The sequence below is a fragment of the Mercenaria mercenaria genome, chromosome 7, assembly GCF_021730395.1.
Source record: "Mercenaria mercenaria strain notata chromosome 7, MADL_Memer_1, whole genome shotgun sequence".
NCBI classification, from domain to species: Eukaryota; Metazoa; Mollusca; class Bivalvia; order Venerida; family Veneridae; genus Mercenaria; species Mercenaria mercenaria.
Genome location: NC_069367.1, coordinates 43,383,584 through 43,403,892, shown reverse-complemented (window position 1 = coordinate 43,403,892; position 20,309 = coordinate 43,383,584). Strand labels below are relative to the sequence as shown.

The 20,309-nt window shown below is 36.3% G+C and overlaps 1 protein-coding gene across 1 annotated transcript; it reads right to left on the bottom strand.

Annotated features, from left to right (window-relative positions):
* Nucleotides 1-4,079: 4,079 nt before the first annotated feature.
* On the bottom strand, nucleotides 4,080-13,346 carry LOC123554279 (uncharacterized). Its single transcript, XM_045344310.2, has 5 exons — nucleotides 13,152-13,346; nucleotides 10,778-10,848; nucleotides 6,897-7,089; nucleotides 5,385-5,426; nucleotides 4,080-4,498 (listed from the first exon to the last, which is right to left on the bottom strand). Exons 1-5 carry the CDS (start codon nucleotides 13,261-13,263, stop codon nucleotides 4,494-4,496), a joined length of 423 nt encoding a protein of 140 aa, XP_045200245.1. The 5' UTR covers nucleotides 13,264-13,346; the 3' UTR covers nucleotides 4,080-4,493.
* Nucleotides 13,347-20,309: the final 6,963 nt, after the last annotated feature.

Genomic DNA, 20,309 nt, shown 5'->3' with positions numbered 1-20,309 from the left:
CCACTATGTTCTTTTGGCAATTTGTTTTACTTTATCTTGCTATCGGAAAAATTGTACTTGAGACTACTTCCAAGCAGACAAATGTTTACAGTTCTTTCCTTAATTTCCATTCGAAGGCGCCCCAAGTGTGCAGATAACCAGTCATTTAGAAAATAGTGTACACGTTTATATACATTTTCTGTTGATTTTCCAACCATATTTTATTCAATAACTTGCAAAAGAAAATGATACAGGCAAACAAACTAGTTTGTATTATTATTGTCAGCCCATCACATTTCTCCGTGAAATCTACTGGTCATCATTGCAAGGGTGTGAGTATACTAGCGCTGTGATGCCCAACACACAATAAGAGATGAGTTTGTGTCTGCAATTCTATCTCAGAAGCTTCCCTGGTTCTTTTACTGGTTACATTGTGCAAGAACACAAGACAGTGAGTTTGACTCAAAAGCACTTTTAGTTTTAGGGTCAGAGGGATATCTCAAGATTTGCTTTTTGATACCAATTTTGACGTTAATTAAATGACATTTTCGTCATTCCATTATGTTATATTAGTTGAACAGATAGAAATTTCGATATTTTCTCAATGTGAAACTTGACCTATTAGGACAGTGAGGAATTTGGACCACAGTCTCGATAACATTGATAGTGCCGATAACATTTGCTGTTTTCTATGTACTGGCGCTGCAGAAGACTCATTGTTCAAGCTTATAATATATACCTAATTGATCTTCTTGTAAGAACAAAAATACCGCCTTTATAGTTCTTTGCTAGTGAACTGTAGCGGAATTTATGAATTTTTATTTTGATAAAAGGCTCGTTCTATGGCTTTGCCAGGCATCTGCATTGTGTGATTGGACTACTTTCACGATAGATGTATCAAAAACAGGAATCCAATCTACCTGAAGTTGTGATAGAGATATGTATGAGACTAGACTGTGGTTTTAATTGTAATCTAGCATTATATAAAGTTACTTTCACTTTCCTCCTCCGTTGTGAGTTGTTGCTAATATTTGATTACAAGATGTAATTATTAAGCAAATTTTCAAGGTACATGTACGGTTTTTATAATCTTGATATCTGCGCTTGCTGTCACCAATGTATTTCTAGTTCAAATTTCATTGAAATCGCACCAGTCCCCAGAGAGTTATGCGTGGACAAGGAAGATGAGAGTACATAAAGGGACATTATTTGGTAAACTATTCAAGACACAGTTATAAGCCTTGCTTTTTGCAATTTCACACACTCATAATCATAGGTATAACTATAGTCCAGGTTTAATATTGAATATTTTTTAGTTTCTTTAGAGCTAAGCTGAGGAAAATATAAAAGTAGGTGCGAAAAGGAAAATAGTTTGTAGATAAAAGTCAGTACTTTTAGAGTTATGCTAAACTAAAGATAAAAGGGGAATTATTTAAAATTATGCAAGGCAAAGAGAGTTTTTTTTCGGGGTACTGCGCTTCCTTTCGTTGTCGGCAGTCTAATTCATTTTGACTCCCTTCAGAAAGGATGTAAACATGTATTTAAGTCATGGTACACATATTCTGGAGGTTCTCCAAGTTAGCTGTTTGGGAACTGCAAACGGGGGTTACTTCTATTTTTTTTATTGAGATATACTTCTAGTCCAAATTCTAAGTTATGGTTCCATCATATTAGTCTTTTTTTTTCAGATAATTAATCCTTCCGATAATTTTCAAAATTAATTTGCTAATTATCATTGTAGTGAAACATGCATTTTTATATATCTTCAAAGTGTTTACAATTAACAAGCTGTTTTCCTTCTTTTCTTTAAACAACATTATTCTGTGGCAACAGTAACAACAATGTTTATATTATATGTATTATATTATATTATAGGTATATTCTTTTTCCGCATACCTTCATAAAGATTAATAGTAATTACCATATCCTTTTGTATCTATGTTAATTGCAGTCTATTTAATTATTCATCTGAACCTATTAACCACGGACACTTGCCTAAAATAAATAAATTAGCGAGAATTACAACCGTCCATCTTTGCACATTGTATAAAAGTTAAAGAAGTGTGAATCGATAACCTCAGAAAAGGAAGTAGTTAACTGAAGAATAAATATTAACATAAAGTGGTCACAACAAATTACCTTAATTGTAAGGATGTGCCAACATTAATTGTGCCGGTAGCTAATCTGTTTATCACCTAAACGAACGAGCGGGTGATATAGTTACCTTGGAGGCAATCAGATAATTCTCACCTATATATGTACTGAAGCCAGTTCCTTTATCATTCATTTGCACTCAGACCTTCTCTGCTTTTACAGCTGAACAAGCTCTGACATTGCTAAAATCTTGCATTGCTTCAAAGTTTCATACTTGTCAGTAAATATCTTCACGACATGTTCCGAACAACGAGTCCTACACGTGCCAAAGTGATGACAGCAAAGCGAATAATTTTGAGACGTACACAACACAACTTTCGGCGGGCATGCGACCAGATAGTCCTACTCAATCGACGAATGGAAGGCGTCCTTTACAGATATCACCAAGCACGCACGCAGACGAATCGTAGCTTCCGGTACAAACTACGACTGCGCCTGGCAATCGTTGAAGGCATCCGGAATATGTTCTACGAATATGCAAACAGAAAGGCTTATGAGATAGTTAGTCTTCGACGAGATCTTTTCGGCGAAATCGTAGAGGTTATCAGCGATGAATCAGCGGCTGACAACTTTTACGCGGCTGACAATCAGGACATCGATGACTCAGACACTGACGGGTACTCTACTGACTCCGAGTTCGAGGAATTTGATGACGATTCCGAAGCCGACATGGACGTTGAATGAAATCATTTTCCTTACAGAAATACAGAAACGGCCCTTTTCAGGGCCAACCAAATATTTCGAAAGAAATATACCAGTTTATTGTCTAAAATATATGAGATTTGAAGCAAAATACAAGCTGTTTTTAGATATTTTTATCTTCATCTATTTTTTCTGTTTGTTTTGTTTTCCTCGTGAATCATGTTGGAGGCAATTCACTTTGGATAACTGTTGTTATACAACACTTAAATATACTTTCATGGCACTGCAGACGTGCAAAGCAAGTTCCAACACAATTGCAAGTACATGTATGTTCTGTTAAATTTTCTACAAGGACATAAAAATTCAAAATGAAATCAACACAATCACACAAGGGGCATTTTGATCTTCTAGCAGTTTCTACTCAAACTAAGATTATCAAACTGCCAGGCGCTACCTCACGTATTAAACAGATTACACTTTGGTGCTAATATCTAAATGTAGTGTTTATCTATTGAATTGCCGCAAATATTGACAGAAATCACCTTATTATTTTTGAAATGAAAACCCTACTTACAACGCTGTACTTAGTAAGGCTTAAAGCGTCTACAATGTATAAACAAATATATCATTTTCTAATAATCAAACGTATAAATTACACGTATTAAAGATAATCTCCCTAGATACTAGTATTACAGTATTTCATGGTGTCACCCTTCCGGGTCGATGTATCCTAGAAAGTAGTTCTTTGAAATTATGAAGTCTCTATTTTGAAGCCATCCCTACTTTGACTAGTTACATTTGAAATGTATTTATTGACATTGTGTAAATCTTGTGTCATTTCTGATGTCTTTAACAGTTGTTTTGTCTGTTTTCTGCAGGAGCACATTTCTGTGGGGAAGGACCAGATGACCGTGACGGATGCGTATGCAGATTTCAACAATAATTGTAAACATTGAAACGTAGCAAAAAAAGTTCATCGTTAATTTAAGCCAGTTTTTTTTAGAGAGAAGTGACTTTAACTGAAAGCATTAAATTTTAAAAGCGGCCATTGCTGTAATTTTGTTGTGAAATTCACAGTTCATGTCGAAAAATGCTTGTTTTACTATACAGTAACAAAGGAGAAATGATACCGGAAGGGGTTTGTTCGGCGTTCGTAAAATATACGCATGTTAGATACTTGTAACGATTTTTGTGGTCTAAAACACACCTATCTACTCTGACGCCCTTACCTTTCCACGGTGACATTATTAATTAAAATACAATGAACTGGGACATACTGTGTAATTATAAATGAGACAAGTGAATTATAGCATTAAGCCTAATGTTTATTAGCAACGGCTTTCAATGGTCAAAGCTTTGCATCGCGACATAAACAAAAATGAAACACAGCAAAAAAGGAACACATTACATTGAGAAAAAGTTCTTAGAACTGTTTTAAATAACATTAATATAACATTTAAATGAAATGATAAATGCTTCATATAATGAAGAAAAGAATTATACATTCATGTTTTGAAAAGTGAACTTCTCTTGTGCAAAAAGTGGAGAATAAACATTCAAAATGTGCTTTAAAACAGTTGAGTTTTAAAGTTCATAATATTCTATTGCCGACGTTTGGATGTTTGTTTGCAGTGTGTTAGGCAATGCAGATTATACATGTATGGCTGTCGAAACATGAATGCTGTGCATAACTCTTCAATAGATTTGATAAAACCCAATCAACCTGAAATATAAAGAAAAAATAACGTATGTATCCCCGATGCATTTACATTGATCAGACAGGGTTTTATAGGGAAGTGAATAATAAGATGTACTCAAAAGTCTGAATAGAACTGTACGTACCACTGCTTTGTTCATATCCTACCATCGCCCATCGCATAATTATCAAAGCGCGATAGCAGGATGATAGGGTAGTAGGACAGGCGATGGTAGGATGGTAAAATAGCGATAATAGGACTGTAGGATAATAATAGGATAGTGATAGTAAGATAGTAGGATAGCGATAATAGGATGGTAGGATAGCGATAGTAGGATGATAGGATAGGGATAGCAGGATAGCGATAGTAGGATGACAGGATAGCGACGGTAGGATAGTAGGATAGCGATAGCTGGATGGTAGGATAGCGATAGTAGGATAGCGATAGTAGGATGGTAGGATGATAGGATAGCGAAGGTAGGATAGAAGGATAGCGATAGTAGGATGGTAGGATAGCGATAGTAGGATAGCGATAGTAGGATGAAAGGATAGCGATAGTAGGATGATAGGATAGCGATGGCAGGATAGTAGGATAGCGATAGTAGGATGAAAGGATAGCGATGGTAGGATGGTAGGATAACGATAGTATGATAGTAGGGTAGCGATAGTAGGATAGTAGAATAGCGATAGTTGGATGATAGGATAGCGATGGTAGGATAGTAGTATAGTGATAGTACGTTGAAATCCAGCAAGGGGTTTTGGAGATAAAGCGCGGCATGATAAATGCAGTCCGACGGACGGGAGGACTGGTTGGCAGACGACGAAGTCAAAAGCAATATGTCTCCGATACAAAGGGGAGGACTTCATGCTTAAATGAACTATTAGAAATGGTCGCAATATCACGTCTACTTACCTACTGCAGCAAAGAACGCTTGCTGAAACTGTGTTATCCAAGCTGTAAAAGACAAAATATTTTACAAGTTTATATAGAATGAAAGTAAATGAATGTCATATGAATTGAAATCAAATTGCTGAGATTGCACTGCAGTAAAGTAGGAGCTCTGGATTTTTTCCACTTTCAAAGGAAACTAATCAAAATGTCAAGTAAATCCTACAGTTAACTTGACAGTTTAAACACCAGCGTTTTAATCATTCAGAAATTGATATGAGCCGCGCCATGAGAAAACCAACATAGTGGCTTTGCGACCAGCATGGATCCAGACCAGCCTGCGCATCCGAGCAATCTGGTCAGGATCCATGCTGTTCGCTTTCAAAGCCTATTGCAATTAGAGAAACCGTCAGCGAACAGCATAGATCCTGACAAGACTGCACGAATGGTCTGGATCCATGCTTGTCGCAAAGCCACTATGTTGGTTTTCTCATGGCGCGGCTCATATTCTTTTATCCAGCAAAAAAAAGCAACAACCCTTATGCAAGTACATGTATGTATAAGGACATCAGTTCGCAAAATGCGCTGACGTGTTTGAGAAAGAAATAAGATAAGTATTATAGTGACATGTGCATTCATATTACAATTACAAGAATAATTATAAATACAAAAATGTGCCCGGCAAAATGGGTATATAAGCCACCTTACTTGATTAACAATGTAAAATGTAATTTAATAAAAAAGGTTATATATATGTGGCAGACATTCAGTGTATGTTTAAATGTAAGTCTGATCAAAGTTTGAATGGATTAAAACAATAACATGTTGTATCAGTAATGGGAACGTGGGACCAAAGCTCTTTACTTTAAAATGTTCTAAAAAAGTTTTTAACAGAAATAAACTTATGTAATGAAGGCCAATGTCTTTGAAAGGATGCATCATTTAGTTCTTTACTTATAAAGGCATTTAGCAAAAGGCATTTGGCATATATTGCTTCGCATTACGTAATTAACAATTAGCATTTATCATTTGACACTTGCCGTTTTGGTAATTTACATGTTATGCGAACTGCTTTATCAGCAACATGCATCTGCAATTGACTTAAATAAACTCATTACTTTTAATACGCCTGTCAAAGTATAACGTAATCTAAGAAATAATATATCTCAAACAGTGATTTTGTTCTTAAATGAAATCATTGTTTAGAGTTTCAGATGCGTATGGATTATAATACTGGTACGCAACTGAACTGCAAGCAATAATTTTATTCAAGAGAAAATCACTGTTTTAGATATACTATCTCGATTCTAACACGATTAATAAAAAAATCATCTAAACCCTTGACGACATCCACCCAAATATTTTTTTTTGTTTTGTGTGGTCGTCGCTACGAAGTTTGACGCTCATGATGGCGTAATAATTGTAACGTACAAACAGTGTTTTTCTCGCATAATAACGTCACGTCTTCTTTGTTTCATAGGAAACCAAATCGGGGCATGTTAGAACAAAAGATAAAGTTGCTAAGTATTTACTTACGTGTAATTTTATCGGGTACACATGCGTTTTTAGCGGTTTTTGGAAGACAGTCTTTTACTCTGGATAATTCTGTCAAAGAACAGCAACAGTACTTGATTCCGGTCTTGTTACCATCACATTTAGTGTTAGGGACCTGGCAACTGCTTACAAATTTTTCTCTGAGCGCCAGGGTACACACTGACTTCATTGCCGGCTTGTAAAGAAAAAGAAAATGTTCAGATTATTTTTTAATACTAACAGCCTAATAAAGCATTGATTACATTCTAGAATTACATGCTATTACAGCTTCATGGGTAGTGTAAGCTTGATTCCGCGATAGGTTCTACTTCTAATTGAAATAAACACGAGCGATTATGGTACGGAGGCGCAAGGCAGGCACTAGTTACCATGATTCTTTATTTTTGAAAAGAAATATATTTCACGACAAAGTAAAACGTACGCAATTTATGTACGACATATTAACTCGAAACTCAAAATTTCGACATACGTAACTCAAAATTTCGGCTTACTACCAAACACGGACGTAGGTGTATAGGTCCTGTTCAAGATCAAGTTCTTTTGGTAGCCCATGGAGGGTCACAGAAGATGCATAATGTTCGTACGTAAATAAAATAAATCTTTTAACCATTGTTTTCGACCCAGTTCGAACCCGTATGGCAAGGAACTATAGCCATACCCTACTTAACGGGTCTGGCTATCGCGAGACCAACCAGTATAGTGTACCTGAGGTAGCTCTAGATGCGAGAGAATGCCGAAAAAGGTGACCGGGTAATGATCGAACTTATTTCATTATTTTTGCAATATCTTGAAGATTTCTGACCTGGTTCGAGCCCTTGCATATATCCATGCTATATACTATGCATGGACATACTAAAGTATAGGTATGTCCTTCTGGCTACAGTTTGAAATATGGGGTAGCTAGAGGTCAGGGTAGGTTATACACGGATGTGTGGTTGTACAATTTTTAGTATATGCAGGTACTATGTTACGTTTTTACTCTTGCTTAGTATAAGTTAAACTTTATTATTTCAATCCCTCGTTCCTAAGGGCAATAACAAATGCGAAATGAATGTTGTTACCACTCTTGTTACCTGTATATATGATATATTTTTATTTGATTTCAAGCAAAACTGATCTATTTGACCGAACATGTTATTGATGAAAAAAGGAGTAGTACTTCAATTAAAATTTACATTCTTATATAGAATTCCATAATAATAAGTTTCAAATAATGTTACTGGTTTTCTATGAAAAAAGTGTAGCTAAATTAAATACTTGTCAATTTTATCATTTCTGGTGATTGGAGTGTATAGATGTCGGTGTAGCGGTTCTCGTATCCGGTTTTTGGTAGAGCGTTGGCACGGTAAGCTGAAGGTCCGAGGCTGGAGTCCCGGTCGAGGCTACACATTTTTCCTGAGACTGTTACATTTGGAGGTTCTAACGAGATGTTCACCCTTGGAGCCCATGCGGGGCAAAGCAGTTTGGCTGGGGTGTGCATCTGAATTCGGTTAACAGTCTGCGGCAGACATTGGCCAGGAGTGCCAATGTCTCGCAATAAGGGGGTGCAGCGGTTCTACTATCGGGTGGCCTCGGTAGCTCAATTGGTAGAGTGTTGGCTCGGTAAGCCGAAGGTCCGAGGTTAGAATCCTGGTCGAGGCTGCACATTTTTCCTGAGACTGTCACGTTGGAAAGACAGACAGTGTCATTTCTGATGACAAGAGAAGGCGGTACGAGCATAAAGTACGAGACATTTAACAGACTGTGAGAAAGAAGCCAATGACCATTTCAGTTCTTCAAATAACTGAGGCTGGATGAAATTTCCAAGTCATGATATTCCAAAGCGCTTTTGTTATGGAAGGATATACGAACATATTATTGAATCGGCAAAAGTGACTGGTTCTGTAAAGCAATCTGACAGTGAAAATGATGAGAACCTAAACAATGAGTTCCATGAACGCTTTTGAATACGAAACTAGAAATGTGTCCATGGGACACAGATGCCCCCACTACAGGTCACTAAAGAACACACATCAACTTTGGGAAAACAATATGTTGCTATTTAAAAAAATGCCAAAATAACCATATATAATGTACATATTAACATATATGTTTTTTTCTGGGACGCGAAACCCCAGGTGTACAACTGCACATGTTCCTGTAAACTTTGGTGATTCTAGGTCAAATACTTTTGGAGCTACGCGCGACACAACATTAAAATGACCAATTTTTACAAAGTCAGGAGCCATAACTCCTACACGACTGAATGAATCCGGACGCGAAACCCCACGTGCACAACTACACATGCTGACCAAACAATCCTGTAAAGTTTTGTGACTCTACGTCAAATACTTTTGAAGCTAGGCGCGACACAACATTCTCGGAAGGACGGACGGACAAGGGCAAATCTATATCCCCCCACCCCAAAGTGGGGGCATTAAATTGTAGAAATTTACTGAGCTATGTAAAATAAACTGCATTTAACAGTATTTTGTTTTTTTCATAAGCCAAGAAAAAAAGCTAATTATTTTGAAATATGAAATGAGTACTAATGCATAAGCTATGTCTGACGGAAGGGAAGTCCTTGAGAAATTTTGTTGATGCTCTGATTTTGTAAGCTGTCTTAACGGTCACTGCAAGTGAATTCTGCCATGTTATGAATACAGCTGCACCGCGCCCCTTCAGTACTCTCAGTGTTTTGAATGAAGCGAGTTGTTAACTTACAGAGAGTCATTTAGAAGGCTTTTTACCTTTTTTATCAGTAAACATTTGGTTTTAATCTCTTCGAATAACCATTCACAAAATATCTTCTTTTTTTTTTGTTGCCATGGTTATGTTATGTAATCTTGTCTTAGGAATGCATTCTATTGAGCTATCTATAAAGCGATCTATTATGCGTTCCATTAAGCGGTCTATTATGCGATCCATTAAGCGGTCTATTATGCGTTCCATTAAGCGGTCTATTATGCGTTCCAATAAGCGATCTAATAAGCGTTCCGTTATGCGATTTGTTATAAATACGTTCCATTAGCGATCTATTATGCGATCCATTAGCGGTTTATTATGCGTTTCATTAGCGTGTTGTTAAATGACACATTCATGTTAATTAGCGATCAATTAGCTCATTTGCATGTGAAATTGGAACATGGTTTTGATGGTGTTCATTGAACTAACAACTCGTTTGTGGAACATGGTTTTGGTGGCGTTTATTGACAGTGTTTATTTGGTCTTTTTTTGTTTGGATTATTTATTACGAAAGGCAAGAAGGTCTAATACGTATCAGTTGTCCCAGCGAAAGGTATTTAGTAAAATAATAAAGTGTCTATAAAAATCATTGGCAGAACAGTTTTCCATTTATAAAGTATAGTTCCTCTTTCTTTCTAAATTTTTGACGATATAATATTGTCAAACCTATATTAAAATGTCACGTGACTTGTCCTTATTGTCAGGAGGTCTTTTCTTCGGGTGATTTTTATTTTCAGGTTTATAAGCAATGCAAATGTATAAAACGAAAGGAAACTAACGGTTTAAAGAGCCATATGTGGTATTTAGCACATCTAGCACATGTTTGACTGTCCTAGAGCGGACGCAACGGTTGAGTGGTTTATGACACTGAACTACGAAACCAGGGTCACGAGTTCAACCCCTCAGGCTCACGTATTTCCAACTTAAATAATTAGTATTGAGATAAATAAGAGCACAGTGTATGGGTGATTTACACCTGGCACACTAAAAAGCCAGGGAAGTCCTCTGAACTGGAGTGTTTTAGAACTGTATCATGCATTATTCTCCGACTAAAAATTACTAAAAAGGGAGTGACGCTTATGCGTTACCGGTTGCGACTATAAATAAAATAAGATGCAAACAGATGCGACTGTACTTACAGTTAGTGCGGCGCTGAACGCTTCGAGTGTGTTGATCCATTGAGGTCTGCACTTTTTGCATTCATTATTTGCTGGAGTAAAAATGAAATAATGAAATTATTTAATTTTCCAAGGTACAGAAACACGTAAGACAAATTAACATGCTTAGATAAAATCTCTCTTTTGAAGTACCCTGCAAATTGAACGACAACAAAGAAAAAAAGAAAAACATAAGATATCAGGAAATTACTTGACAATTTATGTATTATGGAAACACATGGGAATTAGTTAATCAAAGTTTACGATTTTTTTCTATTCAAAATTAAAAGGCATTTGTATCGGGGTACCGTCGGACGGAAAGTTGCCTTAGTCATAAAGCTTTATATAAATGCATCGGTCAATTAATAGAAATGTTTATATTGCCAAGGGATCCCGTATTCGAGCTCTGACACATTTTTTCTCTCTTGATTTCGAATTTCTCAGATAGTTTCGAAAAAAAATTGTTTCAATGTTCATGATCAACAAAACCCAAACTTTCAAGATGTTTTTTTTTCTTTTTCAAAATATGGGAGTCGAGTTCCTGAATTTTAATTTTCATTGATTTTGATATAAAATTGGAGAAGTACTGACGAGTTTTATTTGCGTTTAATACGTGATACGATAAGAGGATATAGCCGAACCATAACGATCTGCAACACTCGCTAAAATATCTCGATAGTGGTCGATATTAAGGGAGACAACAATGTATGACGTTGATCTCGCATAAAGGTTATAATGCAGTAATTAGGTCAAAAATGTGCTTCCGTGGTGTGTTCTAAAGAAGTCCGTAACAAATAGATCCTAATTTTTCCATTTTTCGCGCATTTGCTCGTAAATCAGGGGCCAAATGGGCATTATTTCTCTTGTGGAATGAAATATACATAAAATAGGACACTTTTCATGCTAATATTCGCATGTTTTCGAGTTGCTTACTTGAAAACTAAAGTAGGGTGTTTATTCTGCGGACCGCTTTCTGAAATGCGGCAATATGTGGGTACCTGACTTCAGTTGACTTGCATTTCACTGCATACTATTCAACACCCACTATTCTTTTCGTTTTCTTGAAGCAAATGTATGGATATCTTGTGGAAAATAGGCCTACGACGGAGTGAAAATCTAGAAACTGTAACAAAATTGTTCTGAAGTAGGTGAATTTTATATGAAACAAAGAACAATTTCTTTTATTGGTATATAGCCTTTAAGAGCTGAAATAAGACTCTTCTCGAAACACATCATTATTAGTCTTATTAGTCATAAAATGATGATTTCAATGCAAAATAATCATTTAATTCGAAAATTTTTGAATTTTGACCATATTTTGAGTAGATGCGCCTATTTCTGCAGCAATTTCTGCAATAAAAAGGCCAAAATTTTGTCTCAAGAATATGTGAAAATGCACAAAATGCATCCATTTGAGTCATATTCACGACGGAATGAATGATATTTCAGAATAAAAATGAAAAATAATGCATACAGATGTAACTTTTACCAAAATTTACAATGAAGCGGCCATAGAGTCTAAATTTAGCCCAGAAAATGAGTAGGGGGTGGCCTCACTTAAATGTCTATATTTCTCTAAAATCTCGAGTTTTCACAATGAAATTTGTTAACATGTTTGATATTACATCTCTCTTGAAAATAGAGATGAAAATGTAATGAAATTTTATAAACTATATTTCTTAAACAAGGAAATATAATAGAATCGATTTTTGCCCAATTCTTCAGTATGAGTATTTATCAATATTATTTTGGACCCCCAAAAAAGCCGATTATTAAGAGGACAAGTTCCATCACTGCGTATTTATTTCTATGTAATGACGTTTCGTAAGCAATTGTCAGATTGAAGTCACTCGGTTGAGAGAAGAGAAAAACGCAGAGATGTTAAGAACTGTAGGTAAAATATAAGGTGACCATTCTCGACTATCGTTGGGACTCGGCTCAAAAGGTCAGCGTTCACTGCTTGAACATGTGTATCAAATAATATTTCCTGGGCACGCTTGTCTAGTAAAATGGTCTCCCAATGTGGCATATATTCCCTTCGAATATTCGTCTCTTTACCAACACTATATTTCGTATGTGTTTCAATTAAACTATTTCAAAGACTGACGTACGGACAAATAACCATAGGAACTCTATGGCGGTTGGGTTAGGCATAAGCGTCGCCTTTTCAAACAGTCGCAATAAAACGTGTCTTTATAAGTTCCGAATAAAATCTAGTTTTAGTTTTACACTCGAGAGGTGTCAAAATTGAAAACTGTATACATTTTGAAAAAAATTGCAGCACTGACGTCCCTGTTAGAAAGCGTAACATGTTAAACGCTATTTTATTTTCTTTTAAAACTAATTAAAATCCTACCTGCTTGATTGTTATTCTGTGATGGAGGAACTTGGCAGACAGTTAGACGGACAGACAGACACACGATCGATAACAATGTTATCCATTGTAAATTCTGAAACGAAATCCCCATGAGTTATTCTGTTGTAATTTCTAATTTCTATATGATAATGAGCGATGATGAATACACCTCGCTTATTATGAAACTGTCCTGCACATATCAATTTCAATCTGGTTTTGACAGTTTAAATAGAGAGGCCCGTCTCGCGCAGACATTTTGATCCTAACATTTTTATATATAAGAAACATCTGACAGGAAATTATACTCTATCAGATTACTGCCCTTTTTTATACAATTACATTCGGTATCAAGGATGCAACCTTTTAAATTTTTTTATTTCAGCACATTTTGACCAATTTAATACAATGCAGTGTGGCGATATTTTTAATGTTTGTTTCGTGCTGCTGAGATGGTGCCCGTCGCAGTATGCTAGTATGTAAACTATAAACAAATAAATTTAAGGGAAACCGACTTTCTGAGCATAGACAGCTTACTCAACTTTTCTTAATTCACACCAAGCTTGAAATAAATCTGGCCATGTAGAAACTGTGCGATCTGTATGTAAACAGTATATTTTCTTTGGCAAAGGTCACATTGTCGGTGTTTTTTTTCCCGAAAAGTTTCTCTACCATTATATATACGCATATTTACAAATAGTCACATACGCCGGCTTTTTAAACTATGGGTTTAACCCTCATCGGTTACACCGGATAATCTACTATACCGGAGGCTCGAGCTCGACACAACCCTCGGCGATTATACCAGACAATCTTCTATTCCGTAGTACAGAATGGGACAAGAAGTTACGATTTCTTTAAAACCCCAGCCGAACCTCGATTAACAACGACATAAACCGCAAATGAGAAAATATACAATAGATTTATTGAGAAAAATGTTATTTAATAACAATAATATCATCGTAAAACCTGTCAGTTTTATTGACCATCTTGTCATGTTTAAAGCAAATTTGTCAGCCCGAGGCTCTATGATCCTGCGACATTGCAGCCTTAAAACATCTTAATCAGAGCTATTTACAGTGTTGCATTGTGCATTTTCATATATCAAAGTGTCTATGACACAGACTAGTCGTGTTGGAAAGTTGCAATAACATTGTCTTCCGCATCACGAATCTTACGCACCTGTTGTATGATATTTTTAGGTCACGTTGTTCGGCCATTAATGATATTGTTATTGCTATGTATCTGCTCGGGTCTGTACTGTCATCTTAAAAAAAACACGTGGCAAACCACCATGGCAGACATCATCTTGTTCATACATTTAAGTAGTCAGTTCTAGTATCTGCTGGAGGAAATTATTTTTTCAATGGTCGAGGAAGATGCTACAAGCACGCACGCATGTACACACACGTACGCATAAAACACTCTAACATTATGCTCTTAAAAACGCGAAAAACACGATATTATAGCACTTATTTGATTCTGTATTAAGACTGCGGTTAACTAAAGTGCACGTGATAGATGGAATGTATGAATATGAATTGAAATTTTACAATTTATCTTGTTTGGCGACAGATATCCATAAAATACAAAAAAATGTAAATAACTAAAAGTACAATGTAAGAAAACAATAGACAAACGAGGTGCATTTGTACCACTAGGCCAGACAGACACGAACAGTTCTTCCCGGAAATTTATTTCGCAAGCGATTTACTTTTATAGGTGTTTGAAGAGTAAACATTATCAATCTTGTTTTCTCTGTCTGTCGATGATATCAGATTGTTTCAATGTTGTTTATTCAACATAACATTAACTGTCTTGTCACGCATATCATTTTCGTCATCTTTCATGCTTTAGCCATATTATTTTAAATAATACAGATACCACCTTATTTTACAAAGGCCTCGTCTCCTACTTTTCCGATGCAATACTTTTGGTATTTTGTGACTGAAATCACCCTTTTGGTACCTACACTGTCTACTCTAGCATCATATACCTCAATTAGCATGCGTCTGTCTGTAATGTAACCATCACCATCAATTTTTGTATAGTTTCTTCGTCGTTTATTCTAGTATGGTACTTTCGTTACATTGTGTTACACGGTACTTAGTCATATTGTCTGGCATGGTACCTTCGTCATATTGTTTGACATGACACATTCACTATTCCATTGCACAGTACATTCGCCATCTTACCGGACATGGTGCATTAGCCTTCTCAGTACTTTGGTTATCTTGTCAGACATAACACATTGGCCATTTGTCTGCAGTATACCTTCACCTTTACCTACCCCATATTGTAAAATGTGTTGTCTTTGCTATCTTGGCGGACATGGTGACTTCACAACATATTGTATAGCGTGTCATCTTTGCTATCTTGGCGGACATGGTGACTTCGCAACATATTGTATAGCGTGTCATCTTTGCTATCTTGGCGGTCACGGTGACTTCGCAACATATTGTATAGCGTGTCATCTTTGCTATCTTGGCGGTCACGGTGACTTCACAACATATTGTATAGCGTGTCATCTTTGCTATCTTGGCGGTCACGGTGACTTCACAACATATTGTATAGCGTGTCATCTTTGCTATCTTGGCGGTCATGATAACTTCAGAACATATTGTATAGCGTGCCATCTTTGCTATCTTGGAGGACATGGTGACTTCATAACATTGTCTGACACGGTACTTTGTCCATCTGGTCAAACATGGTGACTTCATCAGCATGTCGGACTTTATGCCACCGCCATTTTGTTTGTGTGTTATTCTTTTTTTTTGTCTGAAATGCAATCTTCATAATTTTATTGTTGTCAAACACGGCGCTACTTTTTCTTGCATAGTTCCTGGTATACTATATTTGACATATGGCCTGGTGTGGATCCTCCGCCATTTTGTACAACAGTGTCCAAAAATATAGTTTGAAGAAATAGAATGGACACGTATTCATTCAGATTTAAGTCTGAATGTTAGATTTTGAATTTGCCATATATTTTGTTAATCCTGAGCAGATTTTTAATTAAACATGGCATGGATATGGCACATACAACAACAAAAAAGCTATGCAAGGTCACGGCAATTATATATTTGTTACCAAGGAAGTTACGGCGATTTGATTTGTTTAGGGATTTAAAGTCTAAGTTATGATTCCAGACTTAAAACGTGGACGAATAGGGGCCTTGATCAAATACCTTTTTAAGCACGCCTGTACTGTATTGTCAACATTATTTCTGACATAGTCGTTTCCGTGACCATCTAGGCTTGTATTGAACCTCCGTCACCTGCACTGGAATGGTACCGATATTAACGTTTGACCGTCTCAAGGACGTTATCCTGTTTTCAATTTCCTTTCATTCCGACGCGTATTATATGTTATGTTATATGTATGTGTTGTTAGTGTTATTCCAATTCATATATTTGACATGTAGTTTAATATCGCCGCCTCGCTATCTTGTCTAATATGGTTCTTTAACCATCTTGTCTAGTACGGTTCTTTAACCATCTTGTCTGGTATGCTTCTTTAACCATCTTGTTTAGTATGGTTCTTTAACCAGCTTGTCATGTTGGTTCTTTAACAATTTTGACTGGTATGGTTCTTTGACCATCTTGTCTAGTATGGTTCTTTACCCATATTGTCTAGTATGGCTAGTTTGGTACTTTAACTACCTTGTCTACTATGGTCTTTTAACCATCTTGTCTAGTATGACTCTTGAACCAACTTGTCTGGTATGGTTCTTTAACCATCTTGTCTAGTATGGTTCTTTAACCATCTTGTCTGGTTGGTTCTTTAACCATCTTGTCTGGTATGGTTATTTAATCATCTTGTCTGGTATGGTTCTTAAGTCATCTTGTCTGGTATGGCTCTTTAACCAACTTGTCTGGTATGGTTCTTTAGTCATTTTGTTTGGTATGGTTCGTAACCATCTTGTCTGGTATGGTTCTTTAGCCATCTTGTCTAGTATGTCTCTTTAACCATCTTGTCTGGATTGGTTCTTTAGTCTTCTTGTCTAGTATGGCTCTTTAACCATCTTGTCTGGTATGGTTCTTTAACCATCTTGTCTAGTATGATTCTTTAACCATCTTGTCAAGTATGGTTCTTTAACCATCTTGTCAAGTATGGTTCTTTAACCATCTTGTCAAGTATGACTCTTTAACCATCTTGTCTAGTATGATTCTTTAACCATCGCGCCTTACAATTTCCTGCATGGTACAGATAGTATACTGTCCAACCTTGTATAGTACGTTTGTCATCTTGTCTGTCACTACTTTTATCGTTGTTTTTCCCTTTACCGCATGGTTCTTATGTGATGCTGACACGTATCTAGTCTATATTATACCTTTCCCATATTGCCTGTTATGGCATTATCTTTACCTTGTCTAAAATGTGTCTTACATTCATTTTGTTTTGTTTCTTAGATCAGTTTAATTATTTTCTCCAAACTCGGCTTATAACGAGTTATTTATGTACAACATTTCCACATACGATACAAATGGTAGCCATTCTGTTTCCATATTATTATAAAACAAAATGGTGGAACTAATTTCTCTTTAAATATTTTTTGAATTGCATTTATTAAATTTGAAATAAAACAATTGATATTTATTTCACTTAAAACGAAAAAAACAAACAAAACTTTTAACACTCTGCATCATAAACTGAAAGCCTATAATTTTTATCAGTTATTACAGGTACTTTCAGCAGTGTGTAACGCTTTATTGGCTGCCGCCGTGATCATGCACTTATTAATTAAAGGTTCACTTGAGGCTTATAATTGAGTCCTACACAATTTGGAAAATTTTCAGATACAAAGTTGTAGGTGATAACTAGAAATTTATACATTGCTTTCTACCAATGTTATATACTGATTTTTCTTCTTGAAACAGAATTATCATGTTGTTCAAAACATTTAAAGACTTTCAGTTTTTATGTCATTTGTAAGCAAAATTGAATCTTCTCTTTTCAAACTGACAACTCTTTTTAAGGAAGGTCCGATTCAAAAAGCTATTGTTTAACATCGACTTACGTAAGCGTTCCCTTCTACTCCTTTAAATGCTAATACATGTTTAAAGCTGATATAATTATTACAAATTGTCTTTACTGTGAAGGTATATTCAGGTATTATTTCAAGACATAGATCTGTGAGTTATCTGTGCAAAATCACTCAGCCAATTACAGGATACAGAAAAAAGCTGCTATATCGAATTAAATCTTGCTATGATAGTCACTATATAATTATAAATGAAGTCGCGAAAACATGTGACAAATTGTCAAGCGTTGTTTACGACATATCTTTTCTCCTGTATATGTTTATTCTATGGCACTTCTTTCCGGCATCAGATGTATCCTTTGTATGATTTGTGTATGACATCCGGCTTCGTGGAAGGTTTTCACATGCTTCGTGTTGTTTTAGTATCTAAGGAACTATTCAACATTAAGTACATATGATGCATTGAGCGGGCGGTTTAGGCCTACTGTCAGCATAAGGCATGCAGATTCTAAATAGGAAAATAGCGTGGAAAAAAATGGCGGATTAAAACAGTGCTTGGTATTTTTGCTCTGTAGAGCTATTTTCCTTATTTTCTTTGCAACTTTTTTTTCTGAAATCACATGACAGGTCTATACTTGACATGAAGGTAGCATTTTCATAATGAAATAATACCATGACAGACTTTGTCATGTATACTTAGATCATACACCATCACTACACTTTGGGGTCTCGTTTTAGCTGATTTTGCAGTTTGTGTGTTTCAGTGAAAATAATTTCTTACATCAAACATGGCCCACACTTTTCTTTTGATTTTTATTCAGCACTGACAATATTCTTCAAGAAAGTAAGTTTCAGGCATTTAAAATGGGCCCCGATGTGTGCTGCGGCCATATCAATTTTATTTAAGAAGAACAGCTATGTAGGACCTCCTACACAGCTATTAAGTGTAAACATAACCGACGGTCGGCTTATTTGGATATCTGACATTGGACACCTTTTGGGGTCGAGGGTTTCTTTTTGAAGGATAAATAAATATTATTTTGCAATTTCCCGACGGTAAAGGGAGACCATCACGAAATATATGTATTTATATCTGTAATTTATCATATTTTTATACAAGGGAAATTCAGAACATTTTCAGACTGTCCATATAAAATATAGAATAACCTGTATTTAAGCATATTGCTTAACCCAGACCCTCAAACTATTCTATTTTAACAGATACGCACTTTTCCATCCGGGCTATCCATGGCCATTGCCCTACCATGGCCGCGTCTAGAATTGTAGCTACGCCCAGACAGCATTTTCATTCAGGAAAGGGAAGAGAAAAGAATCACAGAGACTAAGGTCTGGTGAATATGGAAGATGCACTTGCTTGGCCTACTGGTCCTGTAAATACTGATGTATAATATTGTTTTTTTGTGCAGATGTATTCTCACGATCAAGGCAGATGCCCCGTAAAAGCAATCTGTTGGGCGACGTTTAACGTAAGTTTTTCTAACTGATTTTAGAACTTTGTCCCTGTAAATCTTTCCAGGAATAGATATGTTGGGCGCACTGGGTATTTGTACAACAGAGCCTTTGGATTGAAGAAAAGTGTGTAGAGAAACCGTTTGCAGTCCATTTTGTGATACTTGCTGTTCCGTGTTCCCGCAAGACAGTTACCCGAGAACCAGTTGTTGTCAGAGTGATTATGATATAGATTCTTTTTCTTACATACCGTATTCTTTAAAATAGAAAAAAAAATAAAACGAATGTTTTTCTTTCAAGCACTATTTTGTTACAGTAGCGTATGAATTCATTGACAAATTGCAGCACGCGAGTCATCTTACAGCCCGGGATGTAAGAGGAGTTTTTCTAGCAACGGCAAAAACACGGGGAAATCTTGTCTGGTATAAAAGAAACTCGTTTCTTGCACACCGGACTGGCGTTTCTTTCCGATTCGTAAACACATGGCAGATATTATTATTCATCTCATCCCCTGTAAGGACGGGGCCTCCGTGGCCGAGTGGTTAAGGTCGCAGACTTTCATTCACTTGCCTCTCGCCGATGTGGGTGCGAGCCTCACTCGGTGTGTTGAATTCTTCAGGTGAGGAAACAATGCAGCTGGCTTCCGTATGGTCGGTGGTTCTATCCAGGTGTCCGTCCGTGGTGGAATTATGCTGTATATCTCGTGG

Coding starts and splice junctions, on each gene's coding strand:
- LOC123554279 (XM_045344310.2), bottom strand. CDS start 13,263: ATGGGGATTTCGTTTCAGAATTTACAATGGATAACATTGTTATCGATC. Junction 10,849..13,151: donor ACAGAATAACAATCAAGCAG/GTAGGATTTTAA, acceptor TTTTTACTCCAG/CAAATAATGAATGCAAAAAG. Junction 7,090..10,777: donor CGTTCAGCGCCGCACTAACT/GTAAGTACAGTC, acceptor TTTCTTTACAAG/CCGGCAATGAAGTCAGTGTG.